A 27787-nucleotide genomic window follows, 5' to 3' on the forward strand; every position below is an offset into this window, starting at 1 on the left:
ACCATGATTTCTGGGACGGTGTTGCCAGGGGAAAGGTGGTGCCCAGGACCTGTTGGAAATGACAGCTGAGGAAAGCGGATTGAAGCGAAGGCATCACAATAACATTAAAGATAGAAGATAGCGAAGAGAGTCCCTCGCGTCAGCGTGTAACGGGTGTGTGTCCGTTTGGGATATTTGGCAGCTTTAGCCTGACAGCTAATCATTTCACTGTGAACCGCGACTCGTAAGCTAACGACACCCACTCTCGCTGAGTGTGTGTGCATGCATCTGTATGGGTTATGTGTGTGTGTGTGTGTATACATTTCAGTGTGAATGTGTGTGTGTATGACGCTGCGCTTGGATTCACTGTCCCCATCTGTCACGTTAGCTAGCATGCTAATTTGATGAGCTAATATTGGCTAATAAAAGAAATTAGCCGACTCTGGGCGAGGCACCGCACCGACATTATCACTGCGAGTCAGACCCTGAGCTAATACGATAGTACAACACTGATTGCAATCTCTTCTAAGCAAAACAGCGTTATTTGCTGCCTTTAAAGAACCGCTTAAGAAGCCTGCGTTGACTTTTAGACAGCAGTGTAGCTAATTTTCTTGGCTATTAGCTTTGCAGCTAGAAGTGGGGGGGCTGGCTCGCTAATTGACCCAGTTTGGTGGGGCAAGGGCCAAGATATCATTCCGCTCGACTGAGCTTTGTTTACATTACAACTTTTAGGCTTCTTACTTTCAGAGCACGTTATTTAATGCAATTATTCAAGCCTATTAAAGGACAGCAGTATTTTTAACAGCACATCATTGACGTAATGCATTCCCAAATACGCTAAACTCTTTAAAAACTCCTGTCCCGCAATTAGTCCGGCCACCTGAGGCACCATGTAGTACATTTAACTTCACAGACACATTCCTTTGCTCATGGTCGTGTATACAACCAAATTACAAGTCTGTAATGTCATTAAAAAAAGTAATAGCTCAGGTTTTATTAAACGGTAGGTATGTTTTTGAGTTTTACTTTCTGTAGATACATTGACTCTCCTTTAAGGAAGTGAACACTTGTACTCTGGGGGTGTTTCTACAGTGTCTCCAAGAGGTCAGGGTTATCATAGTTAACCAAAACTAAAACTAGATGTGAAAAACTCGTTTTAGTTAAAGAAAATAAAAACAAAAACTAGACTTTTGTTAAGACTAACTGAAATGATTTTGGGAACCTACGAAAGATACGGAAAAAAAATATAGAGGTGATATCATTAGTTTTAGTACTTTTAGTAAATGTGTTATTGTAACTTTCTTCATGAGGCTTTGGTTGGTCATGTTTATTGCGACTTTGGATGGCTACAAGACTGCGAGTCTACTGCTTTCAAAAGGTTCTGTGTTCATAATGTAGCACCTGCTCTGATTTTCCTAAATCTTGTCTCTAGCAAAAATTCTTGCAACAGTGTAAATGGCTGAAAATGCTAAAAAAATAATAGCTATGTAAATAGCTAAATGTAATGGTCACTGAAACATTGAATGCTAAGTTTACCAACTTGCCGAAAGAGCTTATTGTTAACTGTATTAAAGTAATTTCATGACATTTAAAGTGAAAGAAGCTCAATTGAAACATGATAGGTGTTGGTAAAAAAGAATTATTGGTGCTCATATGATTAAAAAAAGGCTGGAATTTCCACTTTTAGCAGTTTTGGTCAAAACATCAGTGTCACCTTTTCAGCTGTTATGATGCATTGGCGGTTGTTCCTTGATGTCATATGTTTCTCTGTGAAAGTGCCTCTCAGAGTCTCATGATTCACACAAGGCTGGTGAAAACAAGGCGGATATTATATGGGTGAAAACATGACTGCAACACTAAAACTGTCTGAGCACAGGCTCTGGTGTCAGGCACATCCTGTAAACAGATAGCCCTGTGGTTTGTTCTAGGGTGCTAAATGGTAAAGTTTAAAACAAATAGTTATTACTGGCACTGTGAGTGTATAATTCGTCCCTCAGGGGAGCTGTTTCCACTGCTTTAGTCATCACAGTAGGGCTATTGTGGTTTTCCAACATTTAAGCACAGAGGTTAAAAATAATGACAACAGTTTCACTTTCTCTGTCCTCATTTAACAGGGTTGTAGAGATGGAGTCCCTGATGAGTGCGGTGACTCCACGCTCCCCAGCACCCGCCAAGAAACTTTCTGAGGTGGACTTCCGCTCAGGGGCAACCCTGGAGCAGCTGTCGGCACAGGTATCTGAACTGGTACTGCTGGAGCAGGGGGAGTTTGGAGACCAGACCGCCTTAGAGGTCCACACCGCCAAGGACTTCATCTTCAACATGCTAGGTAGAGATGTTCATTTCTAATACACACTTCCTTTCCGATTCCCTTCCTGTAGTGACTGTTACAGGAAGCTTGCAGAGATAGGACACAAATGCACATATCTAATTAGCCAATAGCACGGCAGCAAGTCAGTGCATTTTGACTTAAGACACTATCAAGATGACCTGCTTGAGTTTGGCCCCCTTTAGCATTAATCTAGTGCACAGCTGGTACAATCTCACCCTACCTGAGTATTGTTCCTGACCATGTCCATCTGCACCCATGTTCTAATGGCTCCTTCCAGTAGGATAACAACATGTTACAAAGCTCTAATCAGTTCAAACTGGTTTCTTAAAGACCATTTATGTGCAGCACATATTTCTAACAGCATAACTTTTTGGATGGGTGGAAAAGGTTTCCCACAGATTTATATTGTATGTGCATGCAAATGTATGCGTGTGTATGATTTCTATTTCTGTAGCGATCATCTTTGCCGAGTAACTCTATTTAAAAACGGATAACAGAGCAGTGTCATTAGGTGTATGTTCAGTGAGTCTCACATCCTGTGTTGGGCTCCAGCTCCGCTTCTTGTTCATTAGTAGACGTTAATTATCCACAAAAGGAGAAAACTTGGAACAGTGGGGCACCTTTCCCAGGAGTGGCCGACCTACCAAAAGTAGTTCAAGAACGCACTGACTGATTCGCTGCCAGTTATCACAAATGCTTAATTGCAGTTCTTGCTGCCAAATGTGGCAGGAAGGGGGCAAATACGCTTTCTTCTAAGGTTTCAGCCTCAGTCGGCACACCACTCTCACAAAGCCTGCTTACAGTGCACACCTTTTCATGTAATGCCCACTGTTTTTGTTAAATGCACCTTTATGGTCAAGCAAGCATGCGTGCATTTATTTACCCAGGGCTGTGCGACCTATGTGAGCAATGAGGAGTCTTTTTTAGCAACGCCCTGCTGTCGTCACCTGGACTCTGCCCAGTACAATCACACCATGCTGTGCTGGCTTAACATGCAGTGATCTATGCTGGCATGCTTAATGTGAAATAATGATTAGAGTCATCAGCTTCATCCTGCTGTGCATGTGCTGATTTGCCTGTCCGTGTAGACTTAGTGCATCAGAAGGCTCTTGAAGTACAATGAAAAGGTGACGAGTGAAAAACGGTTTGGTTTGTGTCGAACTACTCGTCAGACTTTAGTACAGCGAGGTCATTTCTTTTTGACAGTTTTTGTTCGTAGTGAAATATAATTGAGGCAAAAAGAGTTCCCATTTAAGTGTGAGAGGATTCTCTTTCGTTTCGTGGCTCATGTTGGGAGCCAGCATGCAGGAAAATAATGAACAGCATAGACCAGGTACAGTATGTTTAATTTAATCCTCCCGTATGCACCGAAGCTCCAGTGGGTCATTAAGAAGTCTGAAATTAAAATCAAGAAAAGTACATTCCCCAGAAATCTGTTGCGGTGTGTTTAAGACTATGGGAATAAAATAAAAAAAAATTTAAACAATAAATTATAAAGCAGCCTCTCATGTGTGTAAAGGTATTTCTTGTTGCTTAGTTTTCATCTGAAGATTGAAAACAAGCACTAAAGTTTGGTTTTCTCTATAGAAGCTGGTCAGAACAGCAAGTTGGCGGAAGCAGAGGCGATCTCACAGACCCAGATCCAGCATCTGTAAACACGTGCTGGTCGTAGCACTTAGCACAAACATTCGCTATGTCGATGTTTGTTTCTTGACATGGAAATGAAAACGAGAGACACAGCAGAGTTTCTCTCTCTCTCTCAGCATGTAATGAAAGAAAAGCACTGTGGATGAGCTAGAACGCAGCGAATCAGTGTCGACCTCGTTCATGTTCACTTGTGAATGAGTTAGCCTTTATCACAAGGAGACAGATAATGTCACGCAGTTGCATTCATGTAGCATTTTTCCCATCCTACTGACCGGTCAAAGCTCTTTAGACTCTAAATCACATTGTAACCACGTGTTTATAAACTGCTTTATGCTCTGCAGTTCAAACATTCAAACATCTGCCTCATTGATGGCTGATTTAGAATCACCAGTAAACCTAACAAGCACGTCTTTGGACTGTGGGAGGAAGCCCGAGTACCCAAACCCACACAGGCACAGGGACAATGTGCAGACTCCACATGCTATCATAGTTCTCCTCAACCTGTCAGGTTGTTTTATTATGTGTAAACAGTCAAGAGTAGGCCTGCACAATAAATCGAAAATTTATTGTCATCGCGATATCAGCCTGCGCGATGGGCCCATCGCAAAAGACGACGTAAACTGCGATAATTGGGTACCTTAAAATGTTTACACACGTGCTTTAAAGAATTTACCAATCAATGAAACCCCTTTACACATTTGACCAGTCGAATAGAGCCCTTCACGGCATTAACCAATCAAATGGATTAGAGGCCCGCCTCCTACGCAGGTGGGGAGCGAACAACGCTGCAGCAACGAGTCAGAGTTGTAAAGGCTGAGAGTGAGACGCATGACGAGAACGCTACTGACTACGAACTCATGCCAAAAAAAAAAAAATAGTACCTCGCTTATTTGGAGGTACTTTGGATTTGATAAAGACGACGTTCTCCAAACACAGGTGCTCTGCAAAACTTGCCGAACACTCGTGGCAACCACCAGAGGAAACACGACTAATCTCCACCATCATCTTCAAAACAACCACAGAGAACTGTTTGAAGAGTTCCAGAAAGACAGGGCCAAACAAAGGTTGCTAATGTTAAGACAAAGAGCGCCGCTGTCCAACAGCCGTCTCTGTATCAGAGTTTTTCAAGTGGAACTCCTTATGAGAAAACGTCGAAGCGGTACAAAGAAATAACAGAGGCCATTACACATTTTTTGACAAAGACATGATGCCTATAAATACAGTTAGCAGAGAGGGCTTCACCAGTCTGATACATAAAGTGTACCGGAGATACCGCATCCCCTCACGAAACTACTTTTCCCATGTCGCCATTCCACAAATGTACGAAACATGCTGCAAGACCGTCACGTTTGAACTGAGCCAAGCTGAAAACTACGCAAGCACTACAGTAAAGTTTCTTCTCCAGTTTTGACTTGCATCATAACTACTTGGTGAGTGGTAAAATGATGAACAACTGCATTGAGATAATTTGCAGTATAATTTAAGTTATGTTTATTTAAAACTAATTCTAGAGACCAGGAAGGATGTCTTTCAGAATTCAAGCCTCAGAAATTTTTTTTATGGGGACAATGTTTCAATGTTAAAGTGCACTTTGTTATTACACTGCTAATACAGCAGCTTTCATTAAATAAAACCGTTGCAGTAAAATGGAAATTATGTATTCGTTTTTTTGCTATTTATTTTATCGCAAGTCATATCGTTATCGCAGTATTGATCACAGTTATCGCACATCGCAGGTTTTCCTAATATTGTGCAGCCCTACTCAACAGTAACAATAGGTGTAGAATCCACACAGGGTAAGCTGTGAGCCGGCACACGTTCCTTACTTAATCCAGTTAACTCACCCCAAAGTCCTCTTGTAGAAAACAATGCGAGGTTTATTAATCCACTTTCTTCTTTACAAAACAAATCCAGTGCTCACACTTACTCAGAAGTTTGCATAAAGTCCAAACTGATCAGGAAACCATAATGCTTCACTCTCCAGCTCACACACAAAGTGTTCGGTGCTGCTGTGTGTTGCAGTAGCACTGCAAGGGCACACGTGTAATTCTACATGTATTCCAAATACTGTACATGAAGCTGACATCGCATGGGAGACCATAACAGAATGTAGTATGGCATCAGTGTGAATAAAGACAGAAACGCTACAAAGTCAGTTACCCAGAGAGTCACAAATCAAAGTGACCTCTTTGAATTCTTTCTTGCGTGTGACCAACGACACAGCGTTAACTGAGATGATTGTATCTACTTAGTTTTTCTGGTCTTATTAATTAATTAATTAGTGATTAGAGTTAATTGGATTTAAAAATATTTAGTGCGTAGTTTGATCGCACACCTGACGGGCTGGCTTTGTTAAGACTTGATGCTCAGATTGTGTTTATTAGTAACAAGCGAAGTGTGTTTGTTTGTCCAATAGGTGGCACTCTCCTCCCTCCCTGCTGTTTCCTGTCTGCCAGCCCCTCTTTCTTGAAACGAGGCGTGTTTGGCCAGAAAGTTTCAGGTCGTTTTTTAAAATATATATATATATATATATATATATATATATACTTCTTTCTCCCGTGTGTATTTTTATTACCAAGTTTTACATTGCTGTAGATCCTCTTGTCAGTGCACAGAGATGCCTGGCTCACCCAGAATTACTATTCCTGTCAAATCAGTACTGTAGCATTGCTTGACAGACAGCTTCTCTAAGTTTCAAGGCTTCTCCTCCTCTAAGCTGAAATAGCTTCATCAAACGGGCTGCTTCCCCCGGGGAGAAATCACACAAATCAAGATGGAACTCGGCTTTTTTTTTATCGTATCATTGTGTCACCAAGTGCAGCAGATATTCCTGTTTCTGTGTAAAAGTTTTCTTTTTTTTTTCCTTTCTAGCCTTTTCTTTTGCTCACTTCTCATTTTTCATGACTGTGTTGCAAAGCCCTCTGCTTTCCTTTTTGCTCTATCTTGGCTGAGAAGCTCGCTCTCTAACGCTCTTAGTTTTTTCTTGGTTTTTGAGGCATCTTTTGCCTGCATAATCACCAATGGTTTGCTAGCATTTTCATAGCCTGTGCCTCACCACCTGCTGTGACAGCTCCAACTGCGTATGGAAAGGGGAAAGGAAAAAAAACAGAAAAAGTTTGGCACTTTCCACTGAAGGAGACAGTTTGCGTTCTAGGAATATAAAGTTAAGTATGCGGCGGTAGCCACGTTAGCAGCTTCTGTGCCTCTCGAGGCTCTGCGGAGGAGGAGAAGCAGCAGCGAAAAGCAAATATCTTGATGGAGGGGCCTTGTTAAAGCATGCCGGCCTGCTGTTGGAGGGGCTGCAAAGGTGCTGGAGTGTTGATGCCGTACACTAGTGGCTTCGCTTCAGCTTTTTTTTGCCAGCCTTTTCTAAAGTTTAAGCTGCAAAGGGATCCCCACTGGGATTTGCACACTGTCAGAGAAAAGGAAGGAGAAAAGAGATTAAACTCTTATGCACGCGCACGCACCCGGTGTACCCAGCGATTTCCCCTCACAGCGTGACAGATTCAAGAAGAGGCCCTTATTTACCCAGCATCTGAGTAAACACTGTGGTTTTGCCTTCAGGCTACAGTGGCGGGGGGGCTACTGTGGATGTCTTTTGAAAAACAAAAGTGTGATGAGGGCAGAAATAGATCCACGCTGCCGGCGGAGCAGACGATCCGGTGTGGGCCCAGACGTACCCTTAACCCAGCATCACAGATCTTAAAGATTGTTAGCGAGTTTAGTTCAGAGTTCATCTTCCCCCTCCTGATGTCGGGGAGAGGGAATTACTTTTGATCCAAGTTAAAAAAGTCACGGGTGTTCTTCAGCATCGGCCCAGATTCTGACATTTTTATCCGGAAAGTTCTCAGTTGTAGGTTGAAATGTTGAAGAATTACACTGTGTATGAATGTTTGAAGAAAAAACTGTTTTAACAAACTGTATATATTAAAAAACAAAAGTCAAATGAGAACTTTTCTTCCTTGTACTTGACATTAGTGGTGAGTCGATCACTGGGAGGGATATTCGGCATTTTTCAGATTTGGACAGAGTTTTTATAGCACCTGGGTTGGTGTTTGGTGCTGGCATGAGCCGTTTGTTTGGTAGAAATGTGTGAAGCAGCATCTGTACAAATTATTCTGGATAGAAGCATATGTTAAAATGTATGTTTATTGACTCAGTCATTGTGGTTTGTTGCAGTTATGCATGTCATACTCTTGGTCATAACTGGATTTGGTATCAGTTCTAAAAACGTAGCAGTAAATTCTGAGTATACATCAGATCTCCGCCTTTCCTTAGTTACAGTGACCTCCGTTCTTGCCTATGTCAGCTGCTTTGCTGCTATTTTTCACACTTAGACCTCTTGACTGTGTGCCCATTTGAGTGATAAGTGGAGGTGGTTAGACTGAGAAGTGCCATCAGCACCTTAGTTGCTTTTGTCCAAGTCAGAAGAAGGATGAGTGAAAAGGTCACCTTGAGCTGTGAACTTATTAGTGAACATCTGAGTGATTTTTACCAGCGATATCACTATAATCTCATTTCATGAAGTTATCGTGGTTCTGTGACTGTTGCAGGCGCTGGCCTTTAGCACTGAAACATACAGTCTCTAAATATATTTGCCCCTATTTTATTTTTAGGTGTTTTGGTGATTGTCTATTGTAATATCCCAAAGCTCTTGAAGGCACATTTATATAACTTGTTTTGTTGTGCCAACAGTCCAAAAACTCAAATATATTCCATTAATTATTAACGGACCCGCCTGTTCATATTTGAGAAGCTGGAACGAGTGTCATTTTCAGTGTTTCAGCTGGAAAACATGGACTGTAAATGAAAGATGGATGTGGCCCCTGTGACGTCTCCCAGTTTGTGTTTTTGGCCTCAGAGTTAGCCTTTTAGGTGTGGCCGTGCTGGTTTTCAGGAGCAGGAAGTTACCATATTTAGACGAGAGGTTAAAGTTAGCAGCTAATGCTAGCAAATGTGATTAGCAAGATTCATCCATAATTTTAATTAGTGCACTGCAAAGACAGATGTACTCAGATTACGATTGTGATAGTCCTGACAATACCGTAAAATATTATTTATTGCACCCTTAACGATGCATGTGGACGATTTGACGAGCGGTTCCTCTAACAAGGGAAATCGTCCTTCTACACCAATGATGTAAACATGTTAAGTTCATGGGGGCTGACTGTTTTGGATCCAACCTCATGAGGCCACTAGAGGAACTTAAGTTTTGGCTGACTGCTGTTTTCTTTTTTAGCCCTGGAGGTTGTTGCTTGTTTAGAAAATAACATAAATGGATTAATTTGCCCAGCTTGTGGGGATAGGTTAATTGGATAATCCAAATTGCCACTAGGTGTGAATGTGCGAGTGAATGTGAGTGCGAATGGTTGTCTGTCCCTGTGTGTTGGCCCTGCGACAGACTGGCGACCTGTCCAGGGTGTACCCCGCCTCTCGCCCTATGACAGCTGGGATAGGCTCCAGCGCCCCCCTGCGACCCTGAAAAGGATAAGCGGAAGTGAATGGATGGATGGATGGATTAATTTGCCATCAGTTGACTAATCATTTTTTATTATTATTCAATAATATGTAATGTAAGTTTGAAAACGGTGCTCGAACACCATCATTCAGCTTGAAGCAGCCTTGCTCTTTAATATCCAAGCATGGCCTCGTGCATTCAGCTAGTGAAGCTGTAGTAACACAGGAATGAAATGAATGAAACATAATCTTTGCTATTTGTGAAGAGCACATAGCAAATTGGCAAAGCCATTTAATTATGCAAGGATTGTGCACAAAATGCAGAGACTTGCATATTTTCTTAGCTTGTATATTTTCTTTTCCACAGTTGGGCAGCAGCAGTATCCAAACACTGAGAAGCCAGTCAGAGCAGAACATGTTATTTTCCTTCAACGCTTTAATATAGTGCATTTATCCAGCACTGAATTTCTCCCCTCAACCTTTGCAGCAGTTTCATACACTCTCACATGGTGCGATGCATATTTCATTTTTGTGAGGGGCGGGAGGAAAAAAATCCTCTTTGGTTTAATTTGAACCATCAAAATAGCAGCGGCATCCCTGTGGGAAAGCAGCTCGCTGTGGTCCAAGCCGTGTCTGGCCGGTCTCCCGCTCTCGCCCGTGAACGCTGGTGGGCTTCTGCGTGACTGATTCGCAGCTGGGTGCTGTGACTTCTCTGCCTCAGATGCTCCGGGTCCAGCTGTAGTTTTTATCGCTGGCTTGGGCTGGTGGCTCCACGTGGTCTCCTCTCTCTCATTAATTCTCAGCTAATGCCATTTTGTATTTAAGAGCCTGTGTTCATTCGTTCTTGGCAGGTACGCAAGAATCACGGCGCTGCAGACAGAAAAGATGAATGAAATATTTGTGCTGGATTAGTTAGGCTTGGTTTCTGTTCACTTTCCATCAGCTCAGGCTCACCAGTGCCAGGCAGCACAGATGAACAGCATCTTGCCTGCCATAAGCGATAGTCATTGTTGACACCTTTTTTTGGCACCTTGTAGCTTCAAATCTAAACGATCAGAAAGCTGGCGTGTCAGTGAAAATGACTGCGAAACACCAAAATGTTGCAACCGTCTGCATCCTGTGACTGAACATGGCCACAGATGTCATTCATTGTAATTGAACTTGTTGTATTTATCATGTTAAATAAGAAATATTCTGACACTGGGTGACAGTATCTGCTCATTTTAATAACTGTGGCTGACACTCTCATTTTTGCTCCTTCATAATCACACTCGGAAGTATTCCCGAGGCTAAGAAAAGGGAATAATTTGGGCAGTAGCTGTCAACCAAATAAGTCAAAGGAGGAGGGTGCAGCTACGTGAGTCACTGGATTCACAGCTCACTCGCAGGCTCTCCAAAGTTTTTCACGATGAACATCGGAGGACACCGACAGGGAGAAAATCACCTCTTCGTTACAAACAATTAAACCCTCACCATTCATATTTTCTCCTAATTTGACTAATTTAATTTCTGCCTTCATTAAGTGTCTCAAACGAGCTCCCGTCTATACTTCAAAAGAAGACATTTGAACATTTCCAAACACAGAGCGTCGCGATGGACGGAGTGACTGAGCCTTCATATAAAATTCAGCAAGTGTGACATTAACTGATACACTGAACTCGTTCATGTGTAACTGCTCAAAATCCGAGCGAGGACCGAAGGAGACCTGGGGGGAAAAAGACCTGAATATATTATTGTGGGACTGATGTTGAATATAATCCAAGGAGGCAGTGGAGCTTGTGCTGGGTTTGTTTTGCGTGTTAATAGGCTCTAGAGTTTGTCACTGATGCCGAGGTGTGCAGTTATTGGATGTGTCAGTTTATGGAGCTCTTTTGCTTCCTGACTGCTTACATTTCTGAATATAGGATGCAAATGTAGTTGGATTGGGTTATTATTATTATTATTAGCCTAGGTAAACATGCTCTGTGTGCACTGTTTATATCCAGCACCTGAGCACATTGTGATGTAAATTGTGCAATTTGTGAACGTAATCCAACCTCAATCCATACCAGGTGTACGTTGGAAGCTTGAGCTAAGGAGCGTCCCGGAGCCACGTGCACGTATTACACTCGTCCCTCGTTTATCGCGGGAGTTCTAAAAATAACCCGCGATTGGTGAAATCCACGAAGTAGCCAGCTTTATTTTTTACAAACCCCTCACTACACACGTTATACACTTTTCTCAGACAGGCATCAATATTTTTACACTTTTCTCTCTTTTTTAAACACTCTCAAAGTTCAAACCTTCATAGAAAAATAAGTCCAGTATAGAATAAAACCAAAGATCAAACCCTGTTTTAGGTCCAGAACATGGGAATAGAGCAGCTGCCAGAGAATTCAACATTAATAAATCAATGGTACGGAAGTAGAGGAAGCAAGAAGAGATGAGTTGAGTAAAGTTTGACTTACCTGACTGTTTTTTTTTTTTTTTTGCTTAATGCACCTTACAATCCGAAAAATACGGTAACTTCTACCTTCCTTTAGCATGTCCAGAAGTCCAACTTTTTGTGCGATGGTTAGCATCTTCCTCTGCCTTTTGGGTGCTACTGCAGGTGCCTTTGATGGTGCAAAACATTTCGTCAATGTTGTTGTGTTTGTTGGAGAGAAAACTTACAAACATAGAGTACAGCACTTCAGAGTCAGACTGCTAGTGATCGAAGATTTATGTAAATTTGACAAGCTGAATGCAATCTGTACTGTACAGGAGACGGGACGGAGGAGATTGATTGTCAATGGTCTACAGCCAATCAAAAGCATGCAAAATTGCGCAAAAAAAAGTCTGCAAAACAGCGAAGCTGTGCAAGGTGAACCCCCTTATGACAAGGGACCACTGTATTAGAATCCGACAAGAAACTATAGATGTGTAAATGTCTGTACAGGCTAGCAGCTAGCTGAGAAATTAATGCAAAGTCTCCATGTTCTCCAAGCACCTTCTTCCTATATTTACATTTATTGCTCCCACCTCAGGCACGTCTGTGGTTTGTAGTGATGCATTTTGGTTCACTTGGTGTTCATTTGGATTTTTCTCTGTTCAAAGAAACCAAATCATGGAGAAAAGCTACAAGACTTAGCTAATGCTAACCTACCTCCCAATGCTGTTAATATTATAAAAGCTGCCGTGTAAACAGGAGAGAGGTTGTAGCTGGCTTCATGTTCAGTGCAGCTATACTCGGCGCAGTGAAGAAGCTACAAAAAGGTTGTGTAAAGCGGCACACTTCCACCTGCTGGCATACAATGTTAAATAATGCCCCACAACAAAAATCATAGCATGGAAGTTTACACCTGTTATGGGTTATAATATTCTCCATTCCATTGTTTAAGCTGTCTGTGGCTAACACACATGGATTGGTTAATTCATCCAGACTCTCAGAACTGATTTGGTAACTTAGCTGATTATTTTAGTTATTTTATTGGCTCATTTCATAAACTAACCACTGCCAGACTTGTTCAGGGTACCTAACGTACAAGTAGGTAACATTATCTCAATGGTAGTTGCTGCTAACAAATTCATTTTTTATTTAACAGTCACTCGTGTAACGACTGACTTGTCTAAAACAGCAATAATCAACATGCGGGCAGTTAGCCAGTTAGCTGTAATTTAGCTAGAACCCTATATCTGATACATGATAGCGCACTGTCTTCTGCATAGAGCTCAGCCCTGATCTGTGAGGTGCTGAATGCTGATTACAGTTCGCTTAACTGCCGTGGGTATCATTAATTAGTAACAATGGCTCTCTGGATGTTACACAGGGCTCCTTTGTGACACTGAATTGATGACCGAGGAGAATTTGCGCCACCTCTTTTGGCCCGTTTTATTGAAATACATCATCTTTATGTGGCTTCTCAAACAAATGAGCCTCACTGCTTCTCTAAAATGTAAAAGTAAAACTGCAGCCTGGCTTTTTTTCCCCTCGGCGATAATTGCCTGTCATTTAGTGGGACATCATATCACAAAGTAACTGGCATCAAAGCAGCAATGTGGAGCTGGAACACACTGACAGCTTCTTGCATCCCCTCTCTCTGCAGGTGGTTTCAGACACACCATGTCTGCCGTCACTCTCAGCCCTGTTTCTTGCTCCTATTAATCACATTTTCTCTCTCTCTCTCTCTCTCACACACACACACACACACACACACACACACACACACACACACACACACTAAACACCTGGCTCAGTGATGTGAGACATCCCCTCCAATCAGATTAAATTGGAACTTCTCAATTCCTCTCCTTCTGAAAGCCCTATTTTGGAGCTAATCTCCTGACTCGATATGAATTCATAAACAGCGCGGCGTCAGAATGGCTCACCTTTCAGCGGCGGGGTTGTCTCGGATTAATCCGGCTATTAGCGTGCGAGGTGAGGTTGCGAGAAGCAACAGTTGAAAAGCACAGATAACATCCAGGTTGAGACTATATTAGTCAGGAGTCATTTGTAATGGACTGAATTGCTCCTTGCGGGATGTGGCTGCTTTTAAAATGATTTTCATGCCGCGCTCTGCAGCAGTATTAGAATTTTATTGTCTGGAATAACAGAGAGGTCACGCAGAGGTGGATTCTCAGAAAAAAAACATCACTTTCTGAGACAAATGACATCCCCTCCCACTACTGCACAAAGATGGCCTGAAATAAGAACTTGGATGTACCTCATTAGTTAATCTCCCAGAAGCATTCACAGTTGAAATTGGCTGGTTTGATGTGAATACAGTGATTAAACAAGCTAATGGTGTAATTACATGTTTATGTCATGGTTTAACGTACTAGCAATCAGTAATGGTTTAAGTGTCAGCGTTCCTTAGGGCTGTATCCACGTGTACAATAGTGCTGGAAACAGGAAGTCCTTTAATGAGGAATGTCACAAATGAAATGTTCTTGCAGATAAATAAGCGTTAAAAATAAATGTGTGAGCATGGTATTATTAGCGTTACCTACATCTCAGTTGTTAGTGCAGTCAGGTTCATGTAGGAATCCTCGGTTTATTTAGAGGAATCACATTTTCCAGAGAGATTTGCAGAGCTATATTCAGGGCGTATGAATCTGCAGAGGTGTGTGGCAGAGTATTTTCGCTCTGCTATGAGAGAGGATGTCGTTCCCATGTTGCCTGCGCTCTGCTTCGGGGAGGCTCTCTCAGCAGCGTCTCTTTGTACTGTAGCTTTGTTCTGACACCTGAATGCACCATTGTGTAATGCAGAGAAGAGTATTTCTCTTAAAGACGTGTCTGAATGTGTCTTCACTCTCTAACGCTGTACACTTTGAAAACTTTGGCTTGAACTTTGCTTCTTTTCAAATCGAGATATCTCATATTTTAATTGGTCTGTTTAGCATGTAAGTCCACAGTGCACTGATGCAATTCGATCAATTTGCACTCATATTACGTGATGTGTTCAGTTGTCGACAAAGACAGATGACAATGACAGAATGGAGTCGTAGTATAAATAAATGGCTATTGATTTTGAAATCCTAGTAAATTAGTTTGTGTGTTTAAAAAAGAATAAAATGAAATAGTCATGATATTTATTCTACTTTTTAGGCAGGAACCTGATTGAAAGTGGTACCCTGCCCTTCTGAATGTATTGTTAAAGTAAGCACATCTGTATGTAAATGCTTTTGAATCTCCAAGTTTAAATCATGTTTCACCTAAGCCTCTTTTATCATGATCAAAAGTGGACCTCTGTTTTTTCACGAATTTATTTTCTTTCATTCAGTTTTGTTTGGGCCCACGTCCCTCTAGAACAGGGGCGGGGAACTCTAGGCCTCAAGGGCCGGTGTCCTGCAGGTTTTAGAGATCACCCTGGGTGATTAGTTAATTACCAGGCCTCTGGAGAACTTCAAGGCATGTTGAGGAGGTAATTTAGCCATATAAATCAGCTGTGTTGGATCAAGGACACATCTAAAACCTGCAGGACACCGGCCCTTGAGGCCTGGAGTTCCCCGCCCCTGGTCTAGAAGCTGCCACTTGGCAGCCATATTGAAATGCCTGCAGACACTTCTTTGGGCTTATTTTGAAGTATTCTTTTAAATGTAATTTAGTGCTCACAAAGGCAAATACTATACTTGTATGTAGTAACACTGGTCAAATGTAAAACCCTCTAAAAGTGTGCTAATGGAAACACTGGGGACAACAGTGGTTGGAGACTGAGGTTGAAGTGGTTGCTTCTAAGATGGGGACCTGTCTGCAACCACTCACAGCAGACTTCAAAAGGGGCTTTGGTGCATGAGACGACCATAAGAGGGAGCCAGTCTGCAATCAGTACTCAGTTAGATGGGGGCAAGTTGACAGTTACATGCTAATAACATCAGTGAGACAGGTTGGACATGTGGGGAAGCTAACTGCTATCAAATAGTCATTTCACAGACCTAGAATTGAGTCTAGAGTAGAAATAGCTCTTAACGGAAAAATTTTCCTTTAATAGAAATCTGCATTCAAAGACATTTCTTACAGGATTAGGGTTAATCCGTGGCTGTGAAACCAGCCGAGACTGTCTCCATTTCAGTTCTATTCTCAACCGTGTGTGCTCGCCTATAGACTCACACATCACAGTGTGTTGTGCGAGTCACGTGTGCCCGCATGTTCACTGGCAGATGCCCAGCGAAGCAGCGTGCGACTGTCGATTTGAGAGTTTGGTATTAAAAAGTCGACTGTGTTCTTTGGAACAACCTCAAACTTCCCACATCCAGCGTGGAGACTGAAGAGTCCTCACTAATTGATGCAGTTTCTCCTCTGTGCTCTCTAAGCGAAGCTGGAGAGATAAGATGCTTTTTATTCTTTTTTTTCATCACTCTTTTCCTCCTCCTCGCCTATTTGACCCATTTTATCAGTGGCAGATAAAACCAAACAAATCAGAGGAGCTGGAGCTTCAAACTTTTTGCCCTTTGGCTGGCGTCTCTGACACTGTCTTTTCTATTTCTTCTTCACTTTGATCTGCCCATTTACCATTTCTACCCTTTCCCCCTGTCTCTTTCTGTCTTTTCAGGTTTGAAGTTCTGATAATCAGTTGGTCACACTGTGCCCACTGTTATAACTGCCTGGCTAATATTGTGTCAGCCCCTCTTTTGATGCCAAAACATCCCTGACCCGTTAAGGCAGGGGTGGGGGAACTCCAGGACTCAAGGGCCAATGCCCTGCAGGTTTTAGAGATCACCCTGGGTCAACACACCTGAATTGAGTGATTAGGCCTCAGACCTCTGGAGAACTTCCAGACATGTTGAGGAGGTAATTTAGCCGTTTAAATTAGCCCTATTGGATCAAGGACACATCTAAAACCTGCAGGACACCGACCCTTGAGGACGTTCCCCCACCCCTACGTTAAGGCATGGGCTCCACTAGACCCCTGAAGGTTTGCTGTCCTACCTGACACCAAGATGTTAGCAACAGATCCTTTAAGTCCTGTCTAAGTCTTGAGGTGGGACCTCTTTGGATCAGACAGGTTTTTCCAGCTCATCCCACACATGCTCAATTGGATTGAGATCTGGGAAATTTGGAGGCCAAATCAACACCTCAAAATACTTGTTGTGCTTCTGAAAGCACTCTTAAACCATTTTTGCTTTATGGTAGAGCACATTATCATATTAAAAGAGGCCACAGCCATCATTGAATACCGTTACATGGTCTTCAACCATGTACATACGTGATGTGTGTCAAAGTAGCATCCACATGGATGGCAGGACCCAAAGTTTCAGAGTTCTCACTAATGTTACGCCTGTTCTGGCATGTCAGTTGATGATGTGTTTTGCACTGTAGCGAGCACCATGGACCAATGCTTGACCCCCGTATGGTATCATCAGTTGGCTACAACAATAAGAGGTTTCTGTTAGCAGGATGTTTGCTGAAGATCCGCTGTTACAGGTTAAGTGCTGGAAAACTCCTCTGTCAAGATGGCTGATAAACAGACTAGATTACTGAATTACCTGTTTAAAACTAGTAACGCTATCACCTTTAGGAAGGCTGAGGGCAGCTGGAGATGCAGAGGACTTTGAGTGTTTTACATAAAGTCCAACAGGAGCATCTGTCTTAGGAGTGAGCGGCACTTGTCTAGTCAGAGAACGAATGGAGCTCGTAGAGTTAGATGGGCCGATTCTGCTGAGAAATGTGAAGATCTAAAGACAAGCTGTCACGTACTTCCTGCTTTCCTTCTTCTCATCGACAGCTCACCCTGTGGTGCTTTCTTTTTTCCCCTCCTGCTTCTCAAAGCAAATCATCAGAGAGATCCTCATCAGCAGTTTTGACTTTGACTCACACTCTAGTCCCATGTTCATTTTTCCTCCAGTTTCCAGCCAGTTTTGTTAATACTTTATAGTTAATCTAACTCTTTGGCCTTTTTCATGTAAAGTAGCACACAGCATGTGGTGGTGATGCTGCTGCTGCATTGGTTCTCATCAGCTGTTCCTGCTGTTTCTATATTTATTATTTATATGACACGATTCTTTTAATTTTTACTAGGAAACCAGCCAGATAAACCACATTAAATTTAACAGGTTATATCACTGGAAGACCTAAGAAAGTTTTATCACTATGAGCCCCATACTTTCTTTATACCACTTTGTGTTAGCGAATTATTAGCTTCATCGTTTGGCTGATACGGTGGCCGTGAGATGTCAAACAGTTGTTTTTTTTTTAAAGCAAAAACCACAACGGAGGTCACGTAAAACACAATCATAAAAAAAGCTGTTTCTGGGGACACGATAATGTAGTAAGTATTTTTGTAGTGTTTTATTCAACTTCTAATGTGCTTTTTTTCCTCATTGCTTCTGGTTTTTTTTTTCCAGTCCATTTGACCTCTCGGGGGCACCGTAGGCTTATCTCTAGGGCTCCGCCATATCATGCCGCCTGTGATAATAATACATTTTTATGTATGCATTTGCATTCACTTGTCCACACAACAACTAGACGAGCCCAGGCATGTCTTAAACTGAGAGCTGCTTGGCCGTCTCCAATAATTTAGTAAAAAGGGCACTATTTCAACAACCTCCACCAAAGCACTTCATAAAATATGCAGGAAAACTGTTTCTGCTTAAGGTGGAAATAACACACTTAGGCAGAAATGCATCATATATAATAGCAGATCATGATGTGTGTAAACAAATCACTCCACCAAGCGTCGCTGGAGTACTCACTCGTTATGACGGGAAGATCAAACTGTAGATGGAAATTCCTGGTGTGGTTACGTGGTGGAAAAGCTAGGTTTTAAGTAGCTGCTCAAAAAACTTAATATACAAGATCCACAATACAACATATTTTTAAATTTCAGAATATGTTGTAGGTGCGTTGGAAGAAAAATTCCCCAAAAGGCAATTAAGTGAAACTCCCACAAACTGTCTTGCTTCCTGGTAATAAATTTAGGCCATTATATTCTAATCAGGTACCTGATGAAGGTAAACAGGACAGAAGTGTTGTAATTTTTTGATAAATGTATTAGCGACAGTGTGTGGGAGTTTCATGTAATTGTTTTGGGGGAGTTTTATTATGTGACAATATTGTGTAGATGGTACAAAAGTTACATTGTTAAGTTACTTTCACTATTGTTGTTAAAGTGTTGCTGATTCTATTCTTACATTAGACTCCTGTTCTGTCTGTCTGTGCATGAAGCTGCTGCTGCCAGCTGAATGAAGCTGATTGGAAAATGAGTCGATGTTTTTGCTTTATCAGTTTGAAATACTTTATGGATTAAGCACAATTTCTTCTTGTGTATAAATTATATTCTATAATTGTCCAATAATATTGTAGTTTTCAGAGGGAAAGCTGGTAAACTTAGCAGACTGTCACTGGCTAATATTGTAACTGCAGCTGTCCAACTTTTCTGATATGACATCTATCCTGTGTCTTTGGGTCTCTGCTTGTACCAGGCACCGGTCATATACCGGTGTTAATGCGTAGAGTAATCTAGATATTTGCCTTGCACACAGGTACACGCATATGCGCACACATGGCTCTACGTGAAAACATCACATGCCACTGAGGTTTTGTACCCATGTAACAGGATGAGAGGATCACATTAGGAGCTTTGCGCCCCCACCCATGGCCTGCTGGCTTGGTCTGATGCCCCCGTTCCAGCTATCTCCAGCTGCTTTACTGCCCTGTGGGGATAAACACTCTCAGGTTCAACCTCTAACAATCTCTTCCCTGCAAAGTGTTTTTGAAATATTTGTGCTTTACCTTTGACCTATAGTTGCTAGCAGGGAGCTTCACACCAGTGCAGTTTTGGCTGTATGATCAAGGCTTTCTCAGTTGCACTTTAAAGCTGGCAAAACATAATTTAGTTGACTCCAGCACTGCAGCTCCCAGGGGCCTGGAGCCTGTAACATATACAGCACAGCTAAGTAGCCATAAAGGGATTTGAGGGCTCGAGTTTCTCTCATATAAACTGTCCAAATAACAGAGTGAGGAATTCTTTTTATCACTCCTGATGCAGCCAGGACTAAAATACAAGGAGGATATAATGAGATGATCATCTGATTACTGATATTTATCACCCCACCTTCATCTTATATATGCACTTAGCTAACAAAACTATAAAACATTTATCCTTTTTTCTTTATCTCGTTACCTGGAGATGTGTAAAAGGATCTTTGTTTGTGTCAGTCTGTTTATTCTTCATGTTTGTGTAGCATATGTGGGGCTGGGATTGAAATTTTTCAGTCCTACATGTAAGCACTGAATTGTTCGTTAGGGTCTAGTGCAGTGCTCATGCAGGACTCTTTGACAAACTCACACATCTGTGAGCATCTACAAGTGTAATGAAATCTGACAGAGAACAAGGAAAAGAAGAGCAGGACCTATTTAATTAGCTTCTCTTCCTCTTACTCAATAATTCTAGGCTTAGTTCAGAAAGTGGACCAGCGCCTCCCGGTGGCCAACGAGTACCTGCTGCTCTCCGGCGGGGCCCGTGAGGGCGTCTTGGACCTCAACCCCGAGGATCTTGGGGACTACGCCAAAGGGGCCGACTTTGACCTGGACTTCACCCTGTTGGTGCCCGCCCTTAAGCTTCACGACCGCAACCAGCCAGTCACTCTGGACATGAGACACTCCCCGCCCTGTCACTCTTGGCTCAGCCTTCGCCTCTGTGACTCCAGCATCCTGTCCCGCTGGAGCATCTGCTGCCAGGAGGAGAATGGGCATCCCACTGAGGAGGAGGAGGAGGAAGAGGAGGAGGGGGAAATGGGTGAGTTGCAAAAAAAAAAGGATAATGAGAGATGAAACTGGGATGGAGAATTTGCTAGACGGAGAGGAGGACTGTGTGTGAGCTGACTGAATCTAAGTCATGTCTCTCATAACTTGATGCACGGTGTTGTGTTGTGATACAATTTTAAATAAACTGAGCGACGTTTACGAGTGTAACACCTTTTTTACTCACGTCTCAGCCTCTCTCATCCTTTAGGTCACAGTTTACACTGTATAGCACAGAGAAAATAAAGGGGAAACACGTAAACAGTGGAAGATCAATTAAATCTATTTAATGAAGTTTACAGCCTTGAGGCCTGCTCCCAATGATGTTGCGACTTATGCACGTCCTGTGGGAACAGTTTCAGCGGCTGCAGTAGTTTTTAATTTGCCCGCGATTTTTATGTGACAAATGACGTGTTCAGTGGGAACGGGCCATTAGCGTGCCCGGGGTATTTGTCTGAAATTGGCTTCTGTCGGGACCCTGAAACTTTGGCGCCATAAATATGTGATGTATTGAGTGTCCTACTTCTTTAGTGTGTATAAACAGCCCCACAAGATTACTGTAGCAGGCTGCAGAGCGCAGCGTCTCGAGTAAAGTGAACAAGAAGTACAGAAAACAGCGGTCTTCCAGGTCTTGTGGGGTTCTGGCTAAGCACCTGAAGTGATGAATGTGAGATCTTCGGGCTCTGTGACTGCACGCTGTGAGATAAATGTATAGAATCAGTGACTCATCCTGCCTCACGCCATCCCTTCCCCGCTCAGGTAAAGGCTCCATCCCCTCCCTGGGCTCCCCTCAGTCTCTGGATGGATGCTACTTCTCTCCCGCCCTGGTGACGGACTGGTTCTGGGGGGTCGTGAGCGAGGCTGTAGAGGAGCTGAGGCGCAGCCCCCAAAGAGGCATCCCCACCCCAGACCGCCTGGAGAGAAACGGACCCCTCACTACTATTATCCTGCAGGTACAACTTCGGCTCTTCTTTCCAAAACGGTGATAAACTGAAGCCCTCTTTACGCCTCAGTCGATAAAGAACATCAGGGCTGTTTAACTTTGCAGCTGTGTGAAAATTGCTCCTATTCATGGGACGTTTATGTGGAGTGAAATCAATATTGCAGAGGATTGTAGTCAAATGTTAAAATAATTTTTTTTTTCACGCCCTGTTTGTAATTCAGCACCGAGTGTGTGACATTTTAATATTCCTCCACACTCTCCTTCCTGCAGGCAGGCTCGAGCCGGGTGCTGTACGACCTTCTGCCGGTGGTGTCGTTTCGAGGCTGGCCCGCTGTGGCCCAAGGCTGGCTGACTGCCAACCACTTCTGGGATGGTAAAATCACAGAGGAGGAGGCCATATCTGGCTTCTATCTGCTGCCCTGCTGCTCCCCGCTGGGTGGTCGGCCTGACAGGGAGTGGAGACTGGCGTTCTCACGCAGCGAGGTGAGGGAGATTGTTACCGTAGTAACAATTTTCTTTGTTTCCAATGTTCTTTTTCATTTATGCCCCATTTTATTTCACTCTTATTTGCAAAATTGGGTATCATTTTATTGATACTCTTATTGATAATACTCTTCATAATCTTTGTGTGTAACACAAGGATAAAGAAAATGTAGCATTTTTAGCACTTAGAGGTATTTTTACTTTTGAAAAATGAGAATTATTTTGCATCCTTTCTGCTCGCTGATTCAGTGCTGGTGATTTTAAGGCAGCTCTTCCACACATGACGACAGGTGAGGCAAAGATGATGTGTTACTTAACCCTGACTTGTTTTGGAGACAGAAAATTGATGCCTCAAAGTGAGTTTCAGAAGTGAAAATATGCTGACCCTAAAAAGAGGACTTAAAAATAGCAACATTATATGTAATCATAAAGCAGCCTGTGACAATATCTGACAGAAAGAGTCACTGCAAGTCTATCTATGTAAGTCGCTCTATTGCGGTGTGGACAGGTCAGCGTCTCTCTCTGTGGCTTCAGAGAAGTAAACACTCTGTGGGAAACTTTTGTTGCCAGCTGACACGTTGAGATCAACTCGAGTAAGGCTGTGTTGCCTTCTGCTAGTTCTCTGTGTGCTCTACTCCATCTCTCACCACCTCTCTAAAACACACACAGCCATACGTGGACGTCTGGTAACAGAAAGAAACTATTGAAAGAAGCTAGCACAACCAAACTAGACTGTAGAGGCGATAAATTAGAGAGAAACAAGTGCACATAAATGAGGAATCTAAGTAAAAATCAACAGCAGCTCCCTGCACTCTTTCCTACTAACTGGTCACTCATTGGCTTTTGTTTCTTCTGTTACAGGTTCAGCTGAAAAAGTGCATCCCCTTCCCCATGGCCCAGGCGTTCCAAGCAGCCAAGGCCGTCCTATCTCGTATCCTGGCCCGTCCACGAACAGGCCTCAGCCTCTACCACCTGCGCACCCTTCTCTTCTGGGCCTGTGACCGACTTCCTGCTGCCTACCTGTCCTGCCCGGACACCGACACACCCGGCCGCCTCCTCCTGGGACTCCTGGACGATCTGGCTCATTGCATCCTGGGTAAAAACTGTCCAAATTACTTCCTGCCCCAATGCAACATGTTGGAGCATCTAACAGACAGCCAGGCACTCCTTGTCGCCAGGAAATTGGCCCACGTGCGCTCGGATCCCAGCGAGCACCTGCGGGCGGCTCTGGACCAAGCCCAGCAGGCGGGTCAGCTGAAGAAGGAGCTGACAGCAAGCACTAACGGCCACAACTCCCCCGGGCATCACTCGGCCAACGGCATCATCTCACCTTCAGAGGACAAGCTGGCGCAGCGGCTTCAGCAGCTGGTCACAGAGAACCCTGGGAAATCCATATCCGTTTTCCTCAACCCCGATGACGTCACCAGGCCACACTTCCGCATCGATGACAAGTTCTACTGACGCAGACACGCTGCAGGGAAGACGTATGGAATTAAGTGTGTTTAGCTAACAAACACACTGATGAACGCTGTGCACACGCCTCCTGTTTGACCATCCTACGGCGATGAAGCCGTGCTGCTTGACTGACTCTTTAAACCAAAAACACTCATTTCTCACTACTGAAAAAAACAAAACAAAAAACGTCCAGTTTACACGACGTTGCATAATGGACATGATGTCACCAAGCTGTTGCCACGGAGATGGCCCTCTCCTAACGAGCTGGCCTTAACAAGACTTATCAGCCGGTGCTGAAGACAAGGGCCGGGCTTTAGTCACGAAAAATAAGTCCAGTGGAGATGAACACAAAGTGTGTGTGTGTGTGCGTGTACATGTTCGCCCAAGAGTTTTCATCCATTACTTACACTTCTGAAGTCAGCGGGAGAAAAGCTCCACGATTGGTGCATTTCTCCCTTTTTTATTCCAGATCAGAGTGGGCGATAGCTGAATTAGAAAGGAAAAACAAGGTGTGGCTGATGTAACTGAATGTAATGTTGTAAGGAGAACTGCCGAGTCTTTATAGTCTCTTTTCTCTTTAAGCTATATTTTAGCCCTTTTTTTTTTTTTTGACCCTCATGCCTCAATTTATGACTTTTTTTCTCCTCACTTTAAAAAAAATCTTTCTCAGGTATGCACAACCCTGTTTTTGTAGGTCTATGATTATAATGTTTCATGTCAAATACATTTCATGGGGTGATGGAATGTACCAAAGAGCTACGTTTGAGCAGAACAAACACGTTTTAACATGTGTCGACATCTTACTCTGGTCTGACCTGACGAATCCACACGGTCAGAATGTTTGTTTGCCTTTTATCCTTTGAAAGTCTCACACCGGCATGTAAAATGGTAAAAGTGGCCCTAAAATTACAGTTAAAATTTGTGTAAAAAGTGGATCAAATAAATAGGTGCAAAACTTGCAGCAGAACAAGATTATCGGAGCACGGTGACAGTCTGAGAAAGTAATGGTTTCAAAATATGAAATTATAAGTTGGAGTCTAAAATGTTTATGATTTAAAACTCATAAAGCTATATATAATTAGAAGAAACTAGGAGTAGGGAAAAGGGAGCAGCACCTTTAAAATAAATGTAATAAATGAATGAAAAACATTTAAGTTCTGGTAGGTAATCGGCAAAGAAAGGCAATTTCATTTTTTCCAATACCAATATAAAAGTAAAACTGACGACTGTCAGTTTTCATGCAATGATATTAGCATGAAACTCCTATAAGTCATATTAGTGCAATGATAATGTTTCAAGTTGATTTAGGGGAGCTATGCAGCTCTTTAGTTGTTTTGCACCTCTAATTTTATTCCTCTGTCACAGTGAAAACTGTTCATGCAAACGATAATGAGAAAGGAGTCAATAGCTAAAGTGTGCCAGACGTTTTATCTCATTAGCGCTCGACTTCTTGCTTACTGACTGACTGTTAGCAAGTTGCTAGAAGCCATTTTTCCCTCCGCTTTAGTAGAACTGGAGCGCATCAAATGATATCCCACAAACAAAAACAACACAGTGAGAAGAAAGGAGAAACAACCTGGGTGAGCTATTGTAACTGATTAGTGCTAGCATGCCTTGGGTGCTTGCTTTTAGCTGTTAGCGTGCTGGCTACAGTAGTACACCGCCTCTTCCAGAGCCACAACAGTTACTTCACTATGGTACTGAAACTGGTATGTACATTATGAACTACTGTTTGATTATAAAAAAGGAAGCTTTTTTTTCTTAAAAACTAAAAGCATCTGTTAACTTTGTTAATTTAAGACAGTTGGCACACAGCTAGCATCTGTAGCATCTCAAGTCAAAAAGAGTAAAATAATGTAAAAAAAAATGAGCGGGAGACTGTCAGTCAGCTTGTGTCAAAGATGTGGCTCAGCTTTGCCATTTCACATGCTGGTGTGAGAATAAACTAAAATTCAAGCAGTTCAAGAATTTAAGAAATTGCTGCTAAGTTATCACTGTAAGTTCTAGATAAATCCATAAAACTTTAAGCTTTTCAGTTTTGACTTTTGAGTGCTATGGTAGGCACTTTAAAAGGGGATTAAGAAAACTGAGAATACAAAAGGTAACTATAAAGCAGCAACTATACTCTGCTTGTCGTGTGATGACATATGGACCCTGTTTCCAGGTCCATTTAGTCAGTTTTGTGCATGACGGCACTCGTCTCGCTGCTGTACTTCTCCATAAAGTACCCCTCTGTACTTTATGGATAAAAGGTACTCACCCCAAAGCATATCTAATTCATTGCCTTTGCTGCTGTGTTAATATTCGCATAACAACACTTCTGTAGTCAGCCAGCCTGACTTCACTAACACTCCTTTTTGTTTAAAGTTATAGCTTTTGTATACTTTATGAACACTTCATCAAGTAGCTAGCTAGCTAGCTAACTTCACTAAACTTTGGAAGTCATCTTTTTAATGACCGCCTGGATGCTACACATGATTGTATACAGTTAATTGGAGTTGAATGAATTTGGGCCGTTTTAACCCTCAAAGCTGCCTAAAAGGTGTTTACTTTTGGGAACCGAAGGAGAATTTGGACGCAGAAATAGATAATTCTCTCAGACTTTACAAGTGGGATGCTGTTCGAGTTTTTTTTGGCGCTGTAGAGCCACCACTAAGTCTACATACTCCAGTACATCTCTTCTTTTTAAACATTGTGTAAGCACATCCATTCACGTACTGTAGGGGAAACACACAGTTTAGTGTCTTTTTTGGAGGCTATTTTTGACTTGACTGCTTCTGGTAATTGTCGCGTCTCCTCCGCTTGACTAGTCTTTTTTTAATGAGCTTCATGTGCTTGTATATGCGCCGACGTGTGTGTTCACTGAGAGACTAACCTTACAGCAGGGTGCAGACAGACACCCAAATGGTGCCTGTGTAATTTCCCCCCTCCGTGGGTGCAGGTGATTTGAAGTTGGCCTTTTAACTTCATCCCACTTCTTCTGACAACTTGCTGGTCCAAACACACACACACAAAAAGCTCTTTATACTTGGTATCACTCCAGCACGCTGTTTACTCTGTTAGCAGACGCTCTCCTGCAGCGCCACTTCACTGATTTCATTACAAGCCGCTGCAGCAGAAGCGAGAAGGAAATCCAGATCACTTCCACTTACATGGATTTAGAGAGAGTTTGTTTTGCTTAAGTGAATTTGAGACAGCATGGCTAAATTTTGATTCAATTAGTTGACCCGACACTGCAATGCTGCTTTCAGTGTTGGGTACAAAACACAACAAGCACACGAGTCGGTACAAGTCTCCTTAAAAATCAGGGTGGTGGTTGATTTAAAACTACTGGTTAGAATGTTTCAGGTGTCCTGTGTTACACTGTCAGCTATTGTGTACTTACTACTGAATAATTTTTCAAAGAAAATAATATGTGTGTGCGTGTGTGTGTGTGAGCCTGAGGAAAACCAAAGTGTGTTGTCGAGGCTGTACAGAATGTCTCAGCATGGTGTGTATTCAGCTGTTAAGGTGGACTGGGTGTTTTCAGCACTTTCTCCCAGATGGGCCGGATTATGGCTACCCAGACTCTACAAGATTTGATCACAGCGTTTATTTATTGGAGCGTAGAGATGTGTTAACGGTACGTTCGACGTCCGACTGAGAGTGTTGGAAGTTTAAAACGTGTCACACCTTAACAGGCCTAGTTAGAGATTACTAGACCCTGGAAACGATCAATGTTTTTACCTGAATTGTTGAATTGTACACATAAAATCTTTGGGGTATTAGAATTGATTCATAGATATGCAAACAACACCCCCGAATCAAACGGCCTGTGTGTAGATTTATTGCCGATGTAAAAAAACGAGGGATTGAGTCACTATCTGCTCTCCAGGAATGAAACACCTGAACACATCACTGTCTTCTCTTTGCTATTCTCTTAATTAAAAAAAAAAACCTTTTGGTTATTAAAACTTTTGAATGTATCCTCCATATCTTTCTAATTTGTTCCCTACTTGAGATCAGTCACCCTTCACTGTTATCTAAGCAGATGTAGTGTGCTCTATGCTCAGGCACTGAGATAAGCATCTGTAGTGAGTCAGTCCACAGTTTGAGAAATTGAATTTCATATCTCTCTTATTACTTGAGTTCTTTCTCCATTTTTTTTCTTTCTTTCTTTAAAAAGAAAAAGCAAGTTTTTATTTCTCTCTATGCTGACTGATTTGCTTTATTTATTACCGTTTATGTTCTCGGGGTTTATATTGATTGATCTTAAAGCTTTAGCATGAAATAAAACATTACTTTTAAAATGCTA

General features: G+C 42.4%; 1 protein-coding gene across 2 annotated transcripts; it reads left to right on the plus strand.

Annotated features, from left to right (window-relative positions):
- Positions 1 to 37: 37 nt before the first annotated feature.
- On the plus strand, positions 38 to 27787 carry tmem102 (transmembrane protein 102). Of its 2 annotated transcripts, none has more exons than XM_084924537.1 (6): positions 38 to 153; positions 2094 to 2305; positions 20263 to 20607; positions 21372 to 21565; positions 21826 to 22038; positions 22900 to 27787. In XM_084924537.1, the coding sequence occupies exons 2-6, from the start codon at positions 2104 to 2106 to the stop codon at positions 23497 to 23499; spliced, it is 1554 nt and encodes a 517-aa protein (XP_084780663.1). In that variant the 5' UTR covers positions 38 to 153; positions 2094 to 2103; the 3' UTR covers positions 23500 to 27787. The 2 variants fall into 2 exon arrangements, with proteins under 2 accessions (XP_084780663.1, XP_084780664.1); XM_084924538.1 differs by having other exon boundaries at positions 139 to 223.

Source organism: Perissodus microlepis, chromosome 3 (assembly GCF_051167445.1).
Source record: "Perissodus microlepis isolate ML-2025 ecotype Zambia chromosome 3, ASM5116744v1, whole genome shotgun sequence".
NCBI classification, from domain to species: Eukaryota; Metazoa; Chordata; class Actinopteri; order Cichliformes; family Cichlidae; genus Perissodus; species Perissodus microlepis.